The sequence below is a fragment of the Rutidosis leptorrhynchoides genome, chromosome 6 (genome assembly GCF_046630445.1).
Source record: "Rutidosis leptorrhynchoides isolate AG116_Rl617_1_P2 chromosome 6, CSIRO_AGI_Rlap_v1, whole genome shotgun sequence".
In the NCBI taxonomy this organism is placed as follows: domain Eukaryota; kingdom Viridiplantae; phylum Streptophyta; class Magnoliopsida; order Asterales; family Asteraceae; genus Rutidosis; species Rutidosis leptorrhynchoides.
Window position 1 is genome coordinate 186,881,372 of NC_092338.1, and position 20,251 is coordinate 186,901,622.

At 33.7% G+C, this 20,251-nt stretch overlaps 1 protein-coding gene across 1 annotated transcript in view; it reads left to right on the forward strand.

Annotated features, from left to right (window-relative positions):
* The first annotated feature begins 959 nt into the window (after positions 1-959).
* Positions 960-20,251, forward strand: part of LOC139854308 (uncharacterized) — a 41,079-nt gene continuing 21,787 nt past the window's right edge. The window contains exon 1 of the mRNA XM_071843619.1: positions 960-1,020. Within this exon, the coding sequence (XP_071699720.1) occupies positions 960-1,020 (61 nt within the window). The remainder of the gene's footprint in view (positions 1,021-20,251) is intronic.

Consider the following 20,251-nt stretch of genomic DNA (forward strand, 5'->3'; position numbering starts at 1 on the left):
GTTTTTGTTCCCGGTTTATTTCACGCTTTTTCCATTTTTCGATGAGTACTGCATCACCGATCTACGGAAAGACCCTCTTTGTGTTGCAGTTTGGCCTGACCGTTACTACTAAGCGATCGACGACCACTTCTGCCGGAAAATTTTAAAATTTGCCGGCCGGTTATATCGTCCATCCTCTCTCTTACGCTAACCTGTTATTTGTCGTTCCTGTAGCTTTGCAGTCCTGCTAATTTTTATTACACATACTCTTATACTTAATTTAACTTTATTAGCAAGTAATCGGCCTCTTTGATTAAATTTTTGGAACTAATAGCTAGTACTTTGTTTTAGGATAGATATTTTATCCTTTTTCCTATTTATTTAAACACTCGTAATTAAATAATTAATATTTTATTATAAATCTATTTAAGGTTATTTGGGTACTGTGATTAATTGTGTATTCTAAATCCTTTTAAGCGTTTGCTTTCCTGCTAGAGTATTATTAACTGTGTATTATTATAAATCTATTTAAACATTATTATTATTATTATTATTATTATTATTATTATTATTAATTACTATTATTACTACTACTACTACTACTATTATTATTATTATTATTATTATTATTATTATTATTATTATTATTATTATTATTATTATTATTATTATTATTATTATTATTATTATTATTATTATTATTATTATTTTGTCTTTGTATACCCTTTTTTCTATTCATTTATCGTTCTCGTTTCATAGGGGGAGATAGACTTTAGACGTTCTCATGGTTACTTGAGGTCATGTCCTTCGAGCTCAGGGGCGGGTAGGTTTATAGGATCTAGAAGCAGCAATAGGTTAGCGAGGCCGGTTAGGATTAGAGCATGTAGTTAGAATGTGGGTACTTTGACCGGAAAATGTTATGAACTAGTAGAGACTTTACGTAAACGTAAAGTGTACCTTTTGTGTGTCCAAGAGACTAGATGGAAGGGTCGAGAGGCGGTAAAGATCAAGGACTACAAGCTGTGGTTCTCGGGATCGAGAGTAGCTAGAAACGGTGTTGGTATTATTATTGGCCCACCCTATAACGAGAATGTCGTGGATGTGAGTAGACGAAGCGATAGAATTATGTCGGTTAGGTTAGTAATCCAGGAGGTGACTGAAATGTCTCGTTCATATCGATTATAAACGTTCCATATTAATTGATTTCGTTGCGAGGTTTTGACCTCTATATGACACGTTTTTCAAAGACTGCATTCGTTTTTAAAACAAACCATAACCTTTATTTTATCGACAAGGTTAAAAAGACACCACCTAGATTATCCAGAAATGATAATCTAAAAATATCACACTTACACACTACCAATACATATTGGTTTACAATATTAATATGTTACAACAAAATAAATCTCGAATGCAGTTTTAAACAATATTATACAAGCATGCTGACACCAAATCTTGTCCACATATTAACATGCAACAGCGGAAGCTCTTAATAATCACCTGAGAATAAACATGCTTTAAACGTCAACAAAAATGTTGGTGAGTTATAGGTTTAACCTATATATTTATCAAATTGTAATAATAGACCAAAAGATTTCATATTTCAATATACATCTCATACATAGAGATAAAAATCATTCATATGGTGAACACATGGTAACCGACATTAACAAGATGCATATAAGAATATCCCCTATCATTCCGAGAAATCCATCAGACATGATAAAACAACATCGAAGTACTAAAGCATCCGCAACCATGGATGGGGTTCGTTAGGCCCAATAGATCTATCTTTAGGATTCGCGTCAATTAGTAGATCGGTTTACTAATTCTTAGGTTACCAAGCAAAAAGGGGCATATTTGGCTTCGATCATTCACCCATATAATGTATTTTAATTTACTTATGTCTATTTCGTAAAACATTTATAAAACTACATGTATTCTCATCCCAAAATATTAGATTATAAAAGTGGGACTATAACTCACTTTCACAGATTTTTACTTCATCGGAAAGTAAGACTTAGCCACTGGTCGATTCATGAACCTATAACAAATATGTACATATATATCAAAGTATTTTCAAAATATATTTACAACATTTTTAATACGTTTATGTTTTAAGTTTATTAAGTCAGTTGTCCTCGTTAGTAACCTACAACTAGTTGTCCACAATTAGATGTACAGAAATAAATCGATATATATTATCTTGAATCAATCCACGACCCAGTGTATACACGTCTCAGGCTAGATCATAACTCAAAGTATATATATTTTTGGAATCAACCTCAACCCTGTATAGCTAACTCAAACATTACTGCATATAGAGTGTCTATGGTTGTTCCAAATAATATATATACATGGGTCGATATGATACGTCAAAACATTTGCATACGTGTCTATGGTATCCCAAGATTACATAATATATTAGAATACATGTATAATACAATATAAGTTAGCTAGGATATGATTTGTATAGAATTGTTACAATATTTCCCGTAGCTAAAACAATCAAAAAATATCCAATCTTGTTTTACCCATAACTTCTTCGTTTTAAATCCGTTTTGAGTGAATTAAATTGCTATGGTTTCATATTGAACTCTATTTTATGAATCTAAATATAAAAATTATAGGTTTATAGTCAGAAATATAAGTTACAAGTCGTTTTTATAAGAGGTAGTCATTTCAGTCGAAAGAACGACGGCTTGATGACTATTTTGAAAAACATACTTCCACTTTGAGTTTAACTATGATTTTTGGATATAGTTTCATGTCCATAAGAAAAATCATTTTCCCAGAAGAACAACTTTTAAATCAAAGTTTATCATAGTTTTTAATTATAAAACCCAAAACAGCCCGCGGTGTTACTACGACGGCGTATATCCGGTTTTACGGTGTTTTTTCGTGTTTTTAGGTTTTAAATCATTAATTTAGCATATCATATAGATATAGAACATGTGTTTAGTTGATTTTAAAAGTCAAGTTAGAAGGATTAACTTTTGTTTGCGAACAAGTTTAGAATTAACTAAACTATGTTCTAGTGATTACAAGTTTAAACCTTCGAATAAGGTAGTTTTATATATATGAATCGAATGATGTTATGAACATCATTAATAAATCAAGTTTAGTAGGTAAACCTACTGGAAATGATGAAAAAATAACTTGAGCTTCAAAGGATCTTTGGATGGCTTGAAAGTTCTTGAAGCAGAATCATGACACGAAAACAAGTTCAAGTAAGATTTCCACTCGAAATAAGATTGTTATAGTTATAGAAATTGAATCAAAGTTTGAATATGAGTATTACCTTATATTAGAAAGATATCTTACTGTAAATAAGAAAGATTTCTTGAGGTTGGATGATCACTTTACAAGATTGGAAGTAAGCTAGCAAACTTGGAAGTATTCTTGATTTTATGAAACTAGAACTTATAGAATTTATGAAGAACACTTAGAGCTTGAAGATAGAACTTGAGAGAGATCATTTAGATGAAGAAAATTGAAGAATGAAAGTGTTTACAGGTGTTTTTGGTCGTTGGTATATGGATTAGATATAAAGGATGTGTAATTTTGTTTACATGTAAATAAGTCATGAATGATTACTAATGTTTTTGTAATTTTATGAGATATTTCATGCTAGTTGCCAAATGATGATTCCCACATGTGTTAGGTGACTCACATGGGTTGCTAATAGCTGATCATTGAAGTGTATATACTAATAGTACATACATCTAAAAGCTGTGTATTGTACGAGTACGAATACGGGTGCATACGAGTAGAATTGTTGATGAAACTGAACGAGGATGTAATTGTAAGCATTTTTGTTAAGTAGAAGTATTTTGATAAGTGTCTTGAAGTCTTTAAAAAGTGTATGAATACATATTAAAACACTACATGTATATACATTTTAACTGAGTCATTAAATCATCGTTAGTCGTTACATGTAAATGTTGTTTTGAAACCTTTAGGTTAACGATCTTGTTAAATGTTGTTAACCTATTGTTTATTATATCTAAAGAGATGTTAAATTATTACATTATCATGATATTATGATATATTAATATATCTTAGTATGATATATATACAGTTAAATGTTGTTACAACGATAATCGTTACATATATGTCTCGTTTCGAAATCATTAAGTTAGTAGTCTTGTTTTTACATATGTAGTTCCTTGTTAATACACTTAATGACATGTTTACTTATAATTTATCATGATTAAACATAGTGTATCAATATCTTAATATGATTCATATGTATTTAGTAAGACGTTGTTATAACGATAATCGTTATATATATCGTTTCGAGTTTCTTAATTCAATAAACTCAATTTTATGTATATAACTCATTGTTAAAATACCTAATGAGATACTTACTTATCATATTATCATGTTAACTATATATATAATCATATATATGTCATCATATAGTTTTTACAAGTTTTAACGTTCGTGAATCACCGGTCAACTTGAGTGGTCAATTGTCTACATGAAACTCATTTCAAATAATCAAGTCTTAACAATTTTGATTGCTTAACATGTTGGAAACATTTAATCATGCAAATATAGTTTTCAATTAATATATAATCATGGAAAAGTTCAGGTCACTACAGTACCTACCCGTTAAATAAATTTCGTCCTGAAATTTTAAGCTGTTGAAGGTGTTGACGCATCTTCTGGAAATAGGTGAGGGTATTTCAACTTCATCTAATCTTCACGGTCCCAGGTGAATTCGGGTCCTCTACGAGCATTCCATCGAACCTTAACAATTGGTATCTTGTTTTGCTTAAGTCTTTTAACCTCACGATCCATTATTTCGACGGGTTCTTCAATGAATTGTAGTTTTTCGTTAATTGTAATTTCGTCTAATAAAATGGTGAGATCTTCTTTAGCAAAATATTTCTTCAAATTTGAGACATGAAAAGTATTATGTACCCCGGCGAGTTGTTGCGATAAGTCAAGTCGGTAAGCTACTGGTCCGACACGATCTATAATCTTGAATGGTCCAATGTACCTTGGATTTAGTTTTCCCCGTTTACCAAATCGAACAACGCCTTTCCAAGGTGAAACCTTAAGCATGACCATCTCTCCAATCTCAAATTCTATATCTTTTCTTTTAATGTCCGCATAGCTCTTTTGTCGACTTTGGGCAATTTTCAATCGTTGTTTAATTTGGATGATCTTCTCGGTAGTTTCTTGAATTATCTCCGGACCCGTAATCTGTCTATCCCCCACTTCGCTCCAACAAATCAGAGACCTGCACTTTCTACCACAAAGTGCTTCAAACGGCGCTATCTCAATACTCGAATGGTAACTGTTGTTATAGGAAAATTCTGCTAACGGTGGGTGTCGATCCCAACTGTTTCCGAAATCGATAACATATAGCATGTCTTCAAGGGTCTGTATCATCCTTTCACTTTGCCCATCAGTTTGTGGATGATAAGCAGTACTCATGTCTAGACGAGTCCCCAATGCTTGTTGCAATGTCTGCCAAAATCTTGAAACAAATCTGCCATCCCTATCTGAGATAATAGAGACTGGTATTCCATGTCTGGAGACAACTTCCTTCAAGTATAATCGCGCCAACTTCTCCATTTTATCATCTTCTCTCATTGGCAGAAAGTGTGATGACTTGGTAAGACGATCGACTATTACCCAAATTATATCATAACCACTTACAGTCCTTGGCAATTTAGTAATGAAATCCATGGTAATGTTTTCCCATTTCTATTCTGGGATTTCAGGTTGTTGAAGTATACCTGATGGTTTCTGATGTTCAGCTTTGACCTTAAAACACGTTAAACATTCTCCTACGTATTTAATAATATCGGCTTTCATACCCGGCCACCAAAAGTGTTTCTTGAGATCTTTGTACATCTTCCCCGCTCCGGGATGTATTGAATATCTGGTTTTATGTGCTTCCTTAAGTACCTTTTCTCTCTCATCTCCAAACTTTGGTACCCAAATTCTTTCAGCCCTATACCGGGTTTCGTCTTCCCGAATATTAAGATGTTTCTCTGATTCTTTGGGTATTTCATTTTTCAACTTTCCTTCTTTTACAACTCCCTACTGCGCCTCCTTTATTTGAGTAGTAAGGTTAGTACGAATAATTATATTCATAGCTTTTACTCGAATGGGTTCTCTTTCCTTTCTGCTCAAGGCGTCGGCTACCACATTTACCTTCCCCGGGTGGTAACGAATCTCAAAGTCGTAATCATTCAGCAATTCAATCCACCTACGCTGCCTCATATTCAGTTGTTTCTGATTAAATATGTGTTGAAGACTTTTGTGGTCGGTATATATAATACTTTTGACCCCATATAAGTAGTGCCTCCAAGTCTTTAATGCAAAAACAGCTGCGCCTAATTCCAAATCATGCGTCGTATAATTCTGCTCGTGAATCTTCAATTGTCTAGACGCATAAGCAATTACCTTCGTTCGTTGCATTAATACACAACCGAGACCTTGCTTTGAGGCGTCACAATATATCACAAAATCATCATTCCCTTCAGGTAATGACAATATAGGTGCCATAGTTAACTTTTTCTTCAATAATTGAAACGCTTTCTCTTATTCATCCTTCCATTCAAATTTCTTCCCTTTATGCATTAATGCAGTCAAGAGTGTTGCTATTTTGGAAAAATCTTGGATGAATCTCCTGTAATAACCAGCCAGTCCTAAAAATTGGCGTATATGCTTCGGAGTTTTCGGGGTTTCCCACTTTTCAAAGGTTTCAATCTTTGCCGGATCCATTTGAATACCTTCTTTGTTCACTATGTGACCGAGGAATTGAACTTCTTCCAACCAAAATGCACACTTTGAAAACTTAGCGTACAGTTTTTCTTTCCTCAACAACTCTAGCAATTTTCTCAAATGTTCTTCGTGCTCTTGATCATTATTTGAGTAAATAAGTATGTCATCGATGAAAACAATGACAAACTTGTCAAGGTATGGTCCATACACTCGGTTCATGAGGTCCATGAACATAGCTGGTGCGTTAGTCAACCCAAACAACATAACCATAAACTCGTAATGATCGTAACGCGTCCTGAAATCAGTCTTCGGAATATCATCCTCCTTCACCCGCATTTGATGATACCCGGAACGTAAATCGATCTTTGAATAAACCGACGAGCCTTGTAGTTGATCAAATAAGTCATCGATTCTCGGTAGTGGGTAACGATTCTTGATGGTAAGTTTGTTCAACTCTCGGTAGTCGATACACAACCGGAATGTACCATCCTTCTTTTTGACAAACAAAACAGGAGCTCCCCATGGTGATGTACTTGGTCGTATAAAACCACGCTCTAAAAGTTCTTATAATTGGCTTTGGAGTTCCTTTATTTCGCTAGGTGCAAATCTGTATGGAGCACGAGCTATTGGTGCAGCTCCTGGTACGAGATCTATTTTAAATTCAACAGATCGGTGTTGAGGCAGTCCCGGTAATTCTTTCAGAAATACATCGGGAAATTCGTTTGCGACGGGAACATCATTGATGTTCTTTTCTTCGGTTTGTACTTTCTCGACATGTGCTAGAACAGCATAGCAACCTTTTCTTATTAGTTTTTGCGCCTTTAAATTACTAATAAGATTTAGCTTCGCATTGCTCTTTTCTCCGTACACCATTAAAGGATTTCCTTTTTCTCGTACAATGCGAATTGCATTTTTGTAACATACGATTTCTGCTCTCTCTTTTTTCAACCAATCCATACCGATTATCACATCAAAACTCTCTAACTCTACTGGTATCAAATCAATCTTAAATGTTTCGCTAACCAAATTAATTTCCCGATTCCGACATATATTATCTGCTGTAATTAATTTACCGTTTGCTAATTCGAGTAAAAATTTGTTATCCAAAGGCGCCAGTGGACAACTTAGTTTAGCACAAAAATCTCTACTCGTATAGCTTCTATCCGCACCCGAATCAAATAAAACATAAGCAGATTTATTGTCAATAAGAAACGTACCCGTAACAAGCTCCGGGTCTTCCTGCGCTTCTGCCGTATTAATATTAAAAACTCTTCCGTCGCCCTGCCCACTAGTATTCCCCCGATTCGAGCAATTTCTACTAATGTGGCCCTGTTTTCCACATGCAAAGCAAACTATGGCGGCATTATCTGTTCTGACATTATTTGTTCTTTTAATTCTGTTTAACTTTGATCCGTAGGCCTCACACTTTGCCGCACTATGACCATTTCTTCTACAGCTAGTGCAAAATGTCGTGCAGAACCCCTGGTGATTCTCTTCACACCTTTGGCATGACTGTTTTTGGTTTTTGTTGCCATTGTTGTTATTGAGATTGTTGTTGGGATTGTTATTGTTGCTATTGTTGTTGTTGTTATTGTTATTGGGACGGTTATTGTAGTTGTTGTTAGGACGTTTGTTGTAGTTGTTGTTGCGATTGATGTTGCGATTGATGTTACGGTTGTTGGGATAGTTATTGCGATTGTGGTTGTGATTGTTGTTGTATTGGTGACTCTTGTCATTGGTTTCTTTCCACTTTCTCTTGACTTGTTTCATGTTAGCCTCTTCAGTCGTCTGCTCTTTAATCCTTCCTTCGATCTGGTTCACTAATTTGTGAGCCATTCGACTTGCCTTTTGTATGGAGGCGGGCTCGTGTAAACTCACATCTTCTTGAATCCTTTCCGGTAACCCTTTTACAAATGCGTCGATCTTCTCTTCTTCGTCTTCGAACGTTCTGGGGAACAATAGGCACAATTCGGTGAATCGTCGTTCGTATGTGGTGATATCGAAACCATGCGTTCGCAATCCTCTAAGCTCTACCTTGAGCTTATTGACTTCGTTTCTAGGACGGTTGATAATGCTAAAAATGAACATATATTTCATAGCATTATTCCTCAAGAAAGACAAGCTTTTAGTTGCAATTGTCCTATTTACAAGTGATATTCGTTTAAATAATAAAAGGTGAAGACAAAAGGCAGATTCGACGAATTGAAGACGCAAACGACCAAAAAGCTCAAAAGTACAAAAGACAATCAAAGAGGTTCCAATTATTGATAAGAAACGTCTCGAAATTACAAGAGTACAAGATTCAAAACGTAAAGTATAAGATATTAAATTGTACGCAAGGACGTTCGAAAATCGGGGACCGGGACCAGAGTCAACTCTCAACGCTCGACGCAACGGACTAAAAATTACAAGTCAACTATGCACATGAATATAATATAATATATAATTAATTCTTAAAATTAATATATATATTATAATATATTTAAAAATCGTCGGCAAACAAAGAGCCAAAGCTGGGTGAGCTGTAAAAACAAATTCCGCGACTCGCGGAGTTTGAAGGCAAAAATGCCGCGAGTCGCGGAGCTCCCCTGGACGAAAATTCCTATAAAAGCCAGCGCAGTTTGACGTAAAATATCATCATATATCCATCCTCTCTATATCTATACGTAAATATTTATATTTTAATTTTAATTTTAATTTTAATTATAATCCTAATAATAAGGGTATGTTAGCGAATGTTGTAAGGGTGTAAGTCGAAATTCTGTCCGTGTAACGCTACGCTATTTTTAATCATTGTAAGTTATGTTCAACCTTTTTAATTTAATGTCTCGTAGCTAAGTTATTATTGTGCTTATTTAAAACGAAGTAATCATGATGTTGGGCTAATTACTAAAATTGGGTAATTGGGCTTTGTACCATAATTGGGGTTTGGACAAAAGAACGACACTTGTGAAAATTAGACTATGGGCTATTAATGGGCTTTATATTTGTTTAACTAAATGATAGTTTGTTAATTTTAATATAAAGATTTACAATTGGACGTCCCTATAAATAACCATATACACTCAATCGGACACGATGGGCGGGATATTTATATGTACGAATAATCGTTCATTTAACCGGACACGGGAATGGATTAATAGCCACTAGAATTATTAAAACAGGGGTGAAACTATGTACAAGGACACTTGGCATAATTGTTAACAAAGTATTAAAACCTTGGGTTACACGCAGTCGATAACCTGGTGTAATTATTAAACAAAGTATTAAAATCTTGTTACAGTTTAAGTCCCCAATTAGTTGGAATATTTAACTTCAGGTATAAGGATAATTTGACGAGGATACTCGCACTTTATATTTATGACTGATGGACTGTTGTGGACAAAAACTAGACGGACATATTAAATAATCCAGGACAAAGGACAATTAACCCATGGGCATAAAACTAACATCAACACGTCAAACATCATGATTACGGAAGTTTAAATAAGCATAATTATTTTATTTCATATTTTATTTCCTTTATTTTATATTTAATTGCACTTCTAATTATCGCACTTTTATTTATTGTTATTGTATTTAATTGTACTTTTAATTATCGTACTTTTTAATTATCGCAATTTTATTTTATCGCACTTTTATTTATCGCAATTTCATTATTGTTATTTACTTTACGCTTTAAATTAAGTTATATTTATTTTTATTATTTTACATCAGGTTTTAACTGCGACTAAAGTTTTTAAAATCGACAAACCGGTCATTAAACGGTAAAAACCCCCCTTTATAATAATAATATTACTTATATATATATATTTGTATTTTTATAAAATAAAACTAATATAGTGTTAAGCTTTGTTTAAAGATTTTTTTTCCCTGTGGAACGAACCGGACTTACTAAAAAACTACACTACTGTACGATCAGGTACACTGCCTATAAGTGTTGTAGCAAGGTTTAAGTATATACATTCAATAAATAAATAAATATCTTGTGTAAAATTGTATCGTATTTAATAGTATTTCCTAGTAAAATTTAAGCTATTTTATATACACCTCGCATAACATCAACGGTACTGCTTGTTCATCAATTGCTTGAATGCCGACCACGGTAGTGCGTAAGCAGCATTTTGTCCTACCTGTTCATGATAGGTGTTCCACCACGTTAACGCTGTACCTATGAAGTTATGTGTAGCGTACTTAACTTTGTCCTCTTCAGTACACTTACTTATGGCAAACACCGATTCGACTTTCTCGGTCCACCATTTCAATCCAATTGGTCCTTCGGTTCCATCAAATTCCAAAGGTTTGCAGGCAGTGAATTCTTTGTAGGAGCATCCTACACGATTTCTTGCGCCGTTAGCTGCATTGCTAGATTCAGAGTTATTGTTGGTATGTAGCGCAGCCTGTACTGCAGCTATGTTTGCAGCAAGGAAAACACGGAAGTCTTCCTCGCTCATGTTCAAATTATGACGAGTCGCCGGTGTCATTTCCTTCAAAAATAGCCCAAAAGAATTAAGTTAATCATATAGAATTTTAAGAGTAGTCAATAGTATTTCGTAGCATACTATGAACTTATTTATAAAAGCTTTTTCTTCATATTAGCGTTTTATAGTTTTTAATTCGGGTACTACCTACCCGTTAAGTTCATACTTAGTAGCTAATATACAATTCAACTACTACAATTCCATATGAAAACTGATTATAATAATATATCACATACAAATATTCTTCAAACTTACAACTTCGCTATATTACATATAACATGAAATATAGTACACTTTGATACAGGACAGTTTTGAAGATAAATCTAGTTAATACGCAAGTTGTTCAGTATAGGAAATAAAGACACGTAATTCATAAGTCCAGAAACAAGTCATGCATTCTGGTTTTACTAAGACGACTTCCCATCCTTGGTCTTGTGAAAAATAACCGTTATGACCATTGGCTAGGTAGCATGTTGTAATGTCGTCAAAAGGACGAGGGTTTTGTAATGTCCAACAACCCCGTAATAATTTAAAAACCTTGTTTCTCACCGCAACTACTGAATCCGTCACTTGTGGGAAGGTTTTATTTAAAAGTTGCAATCCGATGTTCTTTTTCTCACTTTGGTAAGAAGCAAACATCACTAACCTGTAAGCATAACATGCTTCTTTATGTTGCATGTTAGAAGCTCTTTCTAATTCACGAAATCCTATGTTGGGATATGTTGAGTCAAAATAGGTTCTTAACCCGTAGCGTAACATTGCATTTGAGTTCCCCGCATTTAACGCTTTAAAGAAAATACGGCGTAACTTACGGTCTCCCCAATGTGATATACCCCACCTATCAAAGGAAAGCCTTTTATAAACTAAGGCATTTCTGGAAAGTCTTTCAAATGTTTGACAAGTTAATTTTGCCATAATTAATTGTGCTGATGAATTCTGACCGACTCTAGACAAGTTAATTTAAGCTATTTTATATACACCTCGCATAACATCAAGTATTTTTGGCGCCGCTGCCGGGGAATAAAATCTAGCTTAAAAGCCGGAATCGCAACGCTAATATAAAAAAAAATTTATTTTTAGTTTACTAATATAAAAAAATACGCTTTTGTAAAAATACGTTTTAAATATTCAAAAATATAAAAAGAAAAAGAAAAATATAAATATTTTTAAGAGTTTGTTAAATATTTAAGTTTTATAAAGTTTCTTTATTTTTATTTTATAAAAAATATAAGTTTTATTTAAATATTTTGTGTTTATTTAAAATATAAAAAAAATTTAAAAAACTGAAAAAAAATATAAATATATATAAATCTATTTTTTAGATTGTTATAAAGTATTTTATTTCTATCTTAGTTTTTAAAGATAAGTTTTATTTAAATTATATAAATATTTTAATTAAATTAAAAACAGAAAAATAAAAAATATATATATATATATAAAAATATAAATAAAAAACAGAAACCGAACGATTTTAGCCTGGTACACGTTTGAAAATACAAACCCCGCGACTTGCGGGGGTTTTTAACTGGAAACACCGCGACTCGCGGAGCCGTGTGACACGGGTTACACAGAAACCTAATCCTATATTTATTACGGGTTTTTATTATTATTATTTAAATTAAACCCTAATTAGGGTATTTTTATTATACAATTTAGTTTTTATTTTTATTTTGTATTTTTAGTTAAATTAGTGTAATTAGTTTATAAAATTAATAGTTTTATAAAATAAATAATATAAAAATAATATTTTTATAAAAATTGTACTTTTTATAACTTTTAGTATATTTTTATATTTTGTCCCTTTTTATTTGTTTTAGCATAATATTTGTATTTTTCGCTCATTTTTAGTTATAAAACATATTTTTTGCCATAGTTATTTTTATTTCTAGATTTTTAGGCTTTGCCGTAAAACCCGTTAAGTGCTTTTTCTTTAGACTAAGATTTAGGTGCTTTAGAATTTTGCGACGCCTTTTTAAGTTTTATTTCCTTTTTAAGATATTGCCATTTGGGATATAGTTTTACTTGTAAGCTTTAATATTTTTATAAGCAACTTTTAATTTTTAGTTTTTAGTGCCTTTTTAAGTTTCAACGCGCTACTTTCTTATTTTTATTTTTCGACGCCTTTTACCTATGTATCAATTATCACTCCAATTAGTAATCTCAATTTGCGATTATAATTTTAAGTTAGTGATAGTAATAAGGTTGGGTTAGTCGAGTGTTTTTAAGTTCTATAAGTCATTTTTTTTATTATTTCTTATTTTTCGACGCCTTTTATTTTTCAACCCTTTTCTTTTTCGACGCGCTCTTTTTCTTTCTTATTTCTCGCTATTCTAGTTTTTAGGACTTAGAATTTTCTCTACTTCTTATCTAAATTTCTTAAAATTACGAAAATTTATTTTAAGTGGTTAAATTGATAGACATCAAAATTTTCTGGTTCGTAGTAATAGTTGGATTTGTACGTGGACCGGGTTATTGGAGCCAAACAGTCCTCAATTATATTGAGACCAAACGAATCCTGCCCTTCTGCTGCATCTTTTGGCTATTCGAAACGTAAGCAAAATCAGAAAAGTCTATTAATTGGATAACTTATATAATTTTTCTTTCCTTTTAAAAACTAATAGGATATTCAGTGAATGCACCGAGCAAGACGTTCACCACCTTTTGTACGTTCACCACCTGTAACTAGATCAAGACATCTAACAAATATTACCGCCGTTGATTTTTCTTTAGAATCGTCATCCTGTCGACCAAGTACTCCAGTTCAAATTTCCGATAATCCATTTTTTGAACCCGACCTCACAATTGAGAATCCGGAGAATATTCAGGGACAATTCATAGATCCTGAACCATTAATTTTTCCTCCGGAACCACCAATCATTCAAACAGAGATTGTTGAGGAACGAACCATTAAATCAGAATCCTCTAGTGATTCCGATTCAACAAATTCAATTATGGAGAATCTGGAACCTTTAAGTATGGAAGACCGAATGAGAGCTAAACGCACTGGCCAAGGTCACGCAATTACTCATCCAGACATTAATGCGCCAGATTATGAAATCAAAGGATAAATTCTACACATGGTGACTAATCAATGCCAATTTAGTGGTGCGCCGAAGGAAGATCCAAACGAACATCTTCGTACCTTTAATAGGATCTGCACACTATTTAAAATAAGAGAAGTTGAGGATGAACAGATAGATCTCATGTTATTTCCCTGGACTTTAAAGGGAGAAGCCAAAGATTGGTTGGAATCGTTACCTGAAGGGGCGATTGATACATGGGACGTTTTAGTTGAAAAATTTCTTAAACAATTCTTTCCTGCATCTAAAGCCGTAAGACTTCAAGGAGAAATTGTTACGTTCACACAGAAACTGAATGAAACTCTATATGAGGCATGGACAAGATTTGGAAAGTTATTAAGAGGATGTCCGCAACATGGTTTAGACACCTGTCAAATAGTACAAATATTCTACCAAGGATGCGACATCACTACAAGGAAAGACATCGATATAGCAGCTGATGGTTCTATTATGAAGAAAACCGAAATTGATGCTTACAAAATTATTGATAACACTGCTTCCCACTCACATGAGTGGCACCAAGAAAAAGATATCGTTAGATCATCTAAAGCAGCTAGAGGCGATTCTAGCCATGACTTAGATTCCATTTCTGCAAAGATAGATGTTGTCGAGAGACGAATGGAAAAGATGACTAAAGATATCCACTCAATACGAATTAGTTGTGAGCAGTGTGGAGGACCACATTTGACAAAAGATTGTCTCAGTATTGAACTAACAATGGAACAAAGAGAGAATGTTTCATATCTAAACCAAAGGCCTGGAAATAATTATCAGAATAATTATCAACCGCCAAGACCGATCTACAATCAAAACCAGAATTATAATCGAAATATTCCATACAACAACCAACAAGGTCCTAGCAATCAACAAGTATCCAATAATACTTACAACCAGCAAAGACCTAATTTTCAAAACAAAGCACCACAACCCGATGATAAAAAGCCGAATTTAGAAGATATGATGACAAAGCTAGTTGAAACTCAAACGCAGTTTTTCACATCTCAGAAACAAACTAATGAACAAAATGCTCAAGCATTTAGAAATCAACAAGCTTCTATTCAAAATTTGGAACAAGAAGTAAGTAACCTAGCAAGGTTAATAGGTAAAAGAAAACCGGGAAGTTTACCTAGTGATACAAATGCTAACCCCCGGAATGAAACAGCTAAAGCCATTACCACAAGAAGTGGTACAACACTTAAACCACCTGAAATACCTGTAACTTCTGATGAAGCTATTCCTACTCCACAAGAACCACTGATGTGTGTAGCGTGGGGGTACGTGATAGTACTATATTTTACTACGAAATACGTTACAAATTACACAAGTTTTAATTATTTATTTATCGAGTGGGATATACCTAAACCTTGCTACAACACAATAGGCAGTGTACCTAGTCGCGAAGTAGTATAGTTTTTAGTAAGTCCGGTTCGTTCCACAGGGAGACGGGCTTATGAAACACTTTATTTTTATATAACAATATATAAATATAAATATAAAAAGGGGGGTTTTACCGTTTAATGACCGGTTTGTCGATTTTATATTTTAAAGTCACAATTAAAAGCTAATGCAAAATATTAAAAATAACTAAAAACTTAATTTAAAGAGTAAAGTAAATGACGATAATTAAAATGACAGAAATTAAAGTGCGAAAATTAAAAGTGCAATTAAATATGAAATAAAAGGGATTATGCTTATTTAAACTTCCATAATCATGATGTTCGGCGTATTAATTTTAGTTTTATGCCCATGGGTTAATTGTCCTTTGTCCTGGATTATTTAATATGTCCGTCTGGTTTTTGTCCATAACAGTCCATCAGTCATAAATATAAAGTGCGAGTGTCCTCGTCAAATTATCCTTATACCCGAAGTTAAATATTCCAACTAATTGGGGATTCGAATTGTAACAAGGTTTTAATACTTTGTTTAATGAATACACCAGGTTATCGACTGCGTGTAAACCAAGGTTTTACTACTTTGTTAGCAATTACACCAATTACCCTTGAATGTAATTTCACCCCTGTTTTAATTATTCTAGTGGCTATTAATCCATTCCCGTGTCCGGTTAAATGAACGATTATTCGTACATATAAATACCCCGCCCATCGTGTCCGATTGAGTGTATATGGTAATTTATAGGGACGCCCAATTGTAAATCTTTATATTAACATTAACAAACTTTCATTTAGTTAAACAAATATAAAGCCCATTAATAGCCCATAGTCTAATTTCCACAAGTGTCGTTCTTTTGTCCAAACCCCAATTAAGGTACAAAGCCCAATAACCCCGTCTTTAATATTTAGTCCAACATCATGATTACTTTGGCTCAAATAAGCATAATAATAACTTAAGTACGAGACATTAATTTAAAAAGAAGAACATAGCTTACATTGATTATTTATCGCGTAGTGTTACACGGACAGAGCTCCGACTTTAAAACCCGTAAAATAACCTTTACATAACCCGAACTAATCTAATATAAAACTACACTATACTATATATATTATATATTTATTTATTACAGAGTATTATTATTATTATGTGTGTGTCTGTTAAAAACGAACGAAAAACTGGCAATTTATAGAATGTGAGCTGATTCTGATCCTCATGCGACTCGCATGGGTTTATGCCTATTTGCCATGCGACTCGCATGGCCACGCTGGACAGCTCACATATCTTTTGTCTTCTTGTTCGTCGACATATTTATTAAATATATATAAAATATAAATAATTTTAATAATTATTTATATATTATATTATATTTATGTGCATAGTAGACTAGATATTTTTGGTCCATTGCGTCGGGCGTTTCTTCTTGGCTCGGGTCCCGGTTCCGGATTTTCGGACGTCCTTGCGTACTATTTTATATCGTGTACTTTGCGTTTCGTAACTTGTACTCTTGTTATTTTTAGACGTTCCTCATCAATAATTTGAACCATTTTAATTGTATCTTGTACATTTGAGCATTTTGGACCTTTCCGTCTTCAAATCTTCATTTTCGCCTTTTGTCTTCGCACTTATTTAATATAAACGAATATTACTTGGATATGGAACAATTACAACTAAAATCTTGTCATTTCGGAAGGATATTGATACTAAATATATGTTCATTTAGAGTACTATCAAATATCCCCACACTTGAACGTTGCTTGTCCTCAAGCAATACAGTCTTGAAATAAAAACATACGAATCACTTCTTTATTCTTCACACTTTGTACATCAGTGATTTTGATAGAGCGGTATAAACAATGATAGTAACGATGTGGTTAAAGGTGGGTGTGTCATCCACAGTTTCCTCGGGTTTAGGTCAACGACACTTGCAATCAAATAGCCGATTTACTTTCGGTTTCCAAAGCAAAGTGCACATTTGAAAGGCGGTTTACAGTCCCACATGACTATAAAAATGTAGATCCTTAAGGAAATTGGATCTTTATGAAAACATTTGATCTTTTGAAAATTCAAGCTAGATTTTACCCTAGACAAGTTTTCTGATTTAACCCACCATTGGTGTTGCAAAATATATTTGTGGATCAATATTTTGGCTAAAAACATTTAGGCTCGTGTAATCCACTGCTATCCAGGTATCGGAAAGCACACATCCAGTTTACTTGTTCCGTATATTACCTTTCGATAAACTACCGTCCGGTTGTAAAGGAAAGCGATGAACAAGAAACTGTTAAGGCAATGTCCCGTGACATGCAGATGATTATGGTCTTTTAACGTGTCGGATGCTAGAACTATCCTTGGTAGGAGCGATAGTAAAGATCATCCTATGATTTTTCGGTCTGGCACAAGGTCCTGTCTCCGACCATGCTATGCAACCACCGTTCTTACGGTTGACACCCGATTTGGTTCAGGTGACCTAATGAATTCCAGGTGAATTCCTAGGATTTAACGTTCAATGGTAATGAACGCATTGAAAATGGATTTTCAGAAAACAAATCGGTTTGTATTTTTGATCAAAATATTTTCTCGTTCAAGCTCGAGTTTAGATATCATTGAATTCCATGAGTTTGAATTCTCAATCTTTAAGGTCAATCTCAAGGATTGAGTAATATCAGGCTTAAAAGCTGATTTTTAATCTTTAAGGAGATTATCCTTTCTGGGGATCTGATTCATTAGTCTTATCAAGCTAATTTGCACGGTGCCTCCCCATTGTACGAGATAAATCCTTCTCATGGTTAGGATAAATCTGACCACTTGGCGACCCTGTTTGATGCTGAGGTCCGTGGATTTCCAGCCGATTTTAGTGATGACTTTTCTAGATTTTTCGTCAACCTACAGCTGGTCTGGACGACAACTTCATGACCTAAATCAAGAAGCGCGTGTCTTTTTCGGAAGACTTTACTTCCTTCTAATGATGGAATTGATTCATCGTGTAGATCCATCTTTCTTTCAAAAGTATCACAATAAACCGGGTAAAACTATTAATTTAGTTCAAAACAAAAGCACCTGCAATAACTTTACAGAAACATGTGATAGATAATTTTTAATTGAATAACTTGGTACATTCTCCCCACACTTAGTTTATTTCTTTGCCTTTTTATTCTCTTCTATTCCATTCTTAAATGAATTCAAGCGTTTTGGGTTGTTTCTCAATTTATGTCCTTTTTAAGGTAACGATAATTTCGGTATTAACACCTAGTTTTCATCGTTCATAAATATGTATAAACATGATTTTAAATTCATTTAGTTGAAATTTTTTTCAAATTTTCACAAAATTTGGCAAATAAACCAAGTGTAAACCCGAGAGAATTTATAACCCTTCCCCACACTTGAGATCATGCAATGCCCTCATTTGCATGAAATCAGACTCTAATTATAAATTCATGAGGGTGATTAGTGTAGAAAAGTGATTAAGAATACCTAGTTTGTACTTACAAAGCTCGACGAATGATAGATGGCGCGCCTCATCGTTCATTCCTTCTTGTATTATCACACATATTTTTCTTCAAAAATGGTTGCTTTTCTGAACTGTTTGCTAATCTTTGAAAATGCATCTTTTACCCTAATTTATTATGCATGTTTATTAACGAGTTATGCACTAACCCGAACCCCTAATTTAACGTTAAGTGGGGTTAGACTTCCCCACACTTAGCTGACGACATGTGAAATCGGTGGAATAAGTTCCACGAATTAAAATAGTGAGCCAGTTATTTGCATCTCGGGTGGTGTATAATATATCAATGGGTTTAAAGTTTAGACTCACCCGATCGTCACTACTTAATTCTTTTTTAAGTGTAGCTTTTAGTAAATGGATATGTCTCTTTTTTGGTTCTTGGTCAAATGGATCGATATACACCGACATACTTATATCTATAGGGTGGTCAATTCCAAAAGTGTCCTTCCGTTTATTCTCGGGATTAAAGTTTTCACCTCTATTACCCAATTGGGTGAAATCCGAGGTGTCATTATCTATTACAGCTCGTAGTTCATCTTCAGTAGATGACTCGTCTATTGAGAATATTGGGTTGGAAAGTTGTGGGATGGTAAAGTTCGGTTTGGCCTCGGGGGTAAAATTTTCAACGTTATCGTTTTCCCAAGAGTACCAATTTGTCACCCTTTCTTCTTCTTCATCCTCCATTGATGGATTGATTATTTCATCGGTAGAGGCTAATGTGTCGATATGTTGTGAATTTGGTAAGACTGAATAAAAAGTATCATCGGGATAGTTGGTGATTTCGGAGCTCCCGAATTCATCAAAATTCGATGATTTGAGATTTTCTTGCACACGACTCCTCAGATCAACAGGTGTGTAATCTGATAGAGTTTCAGCTTGCCAGTTTACAAACTCTCTCATTTGTTCCTTTTGAGCATCAAGTTCTTCGAGTTTGATTTTCATATTGTCTAAAGAATTTTCGGACACGTAATTTTCCTCGTCTTCTGGTTGTTGAGTTTGGATATATTCTTGGGAATAATCCCAGTTTGAATTGCGTTCTTCATAATCGTTCCATTCAGGTTCTGTGG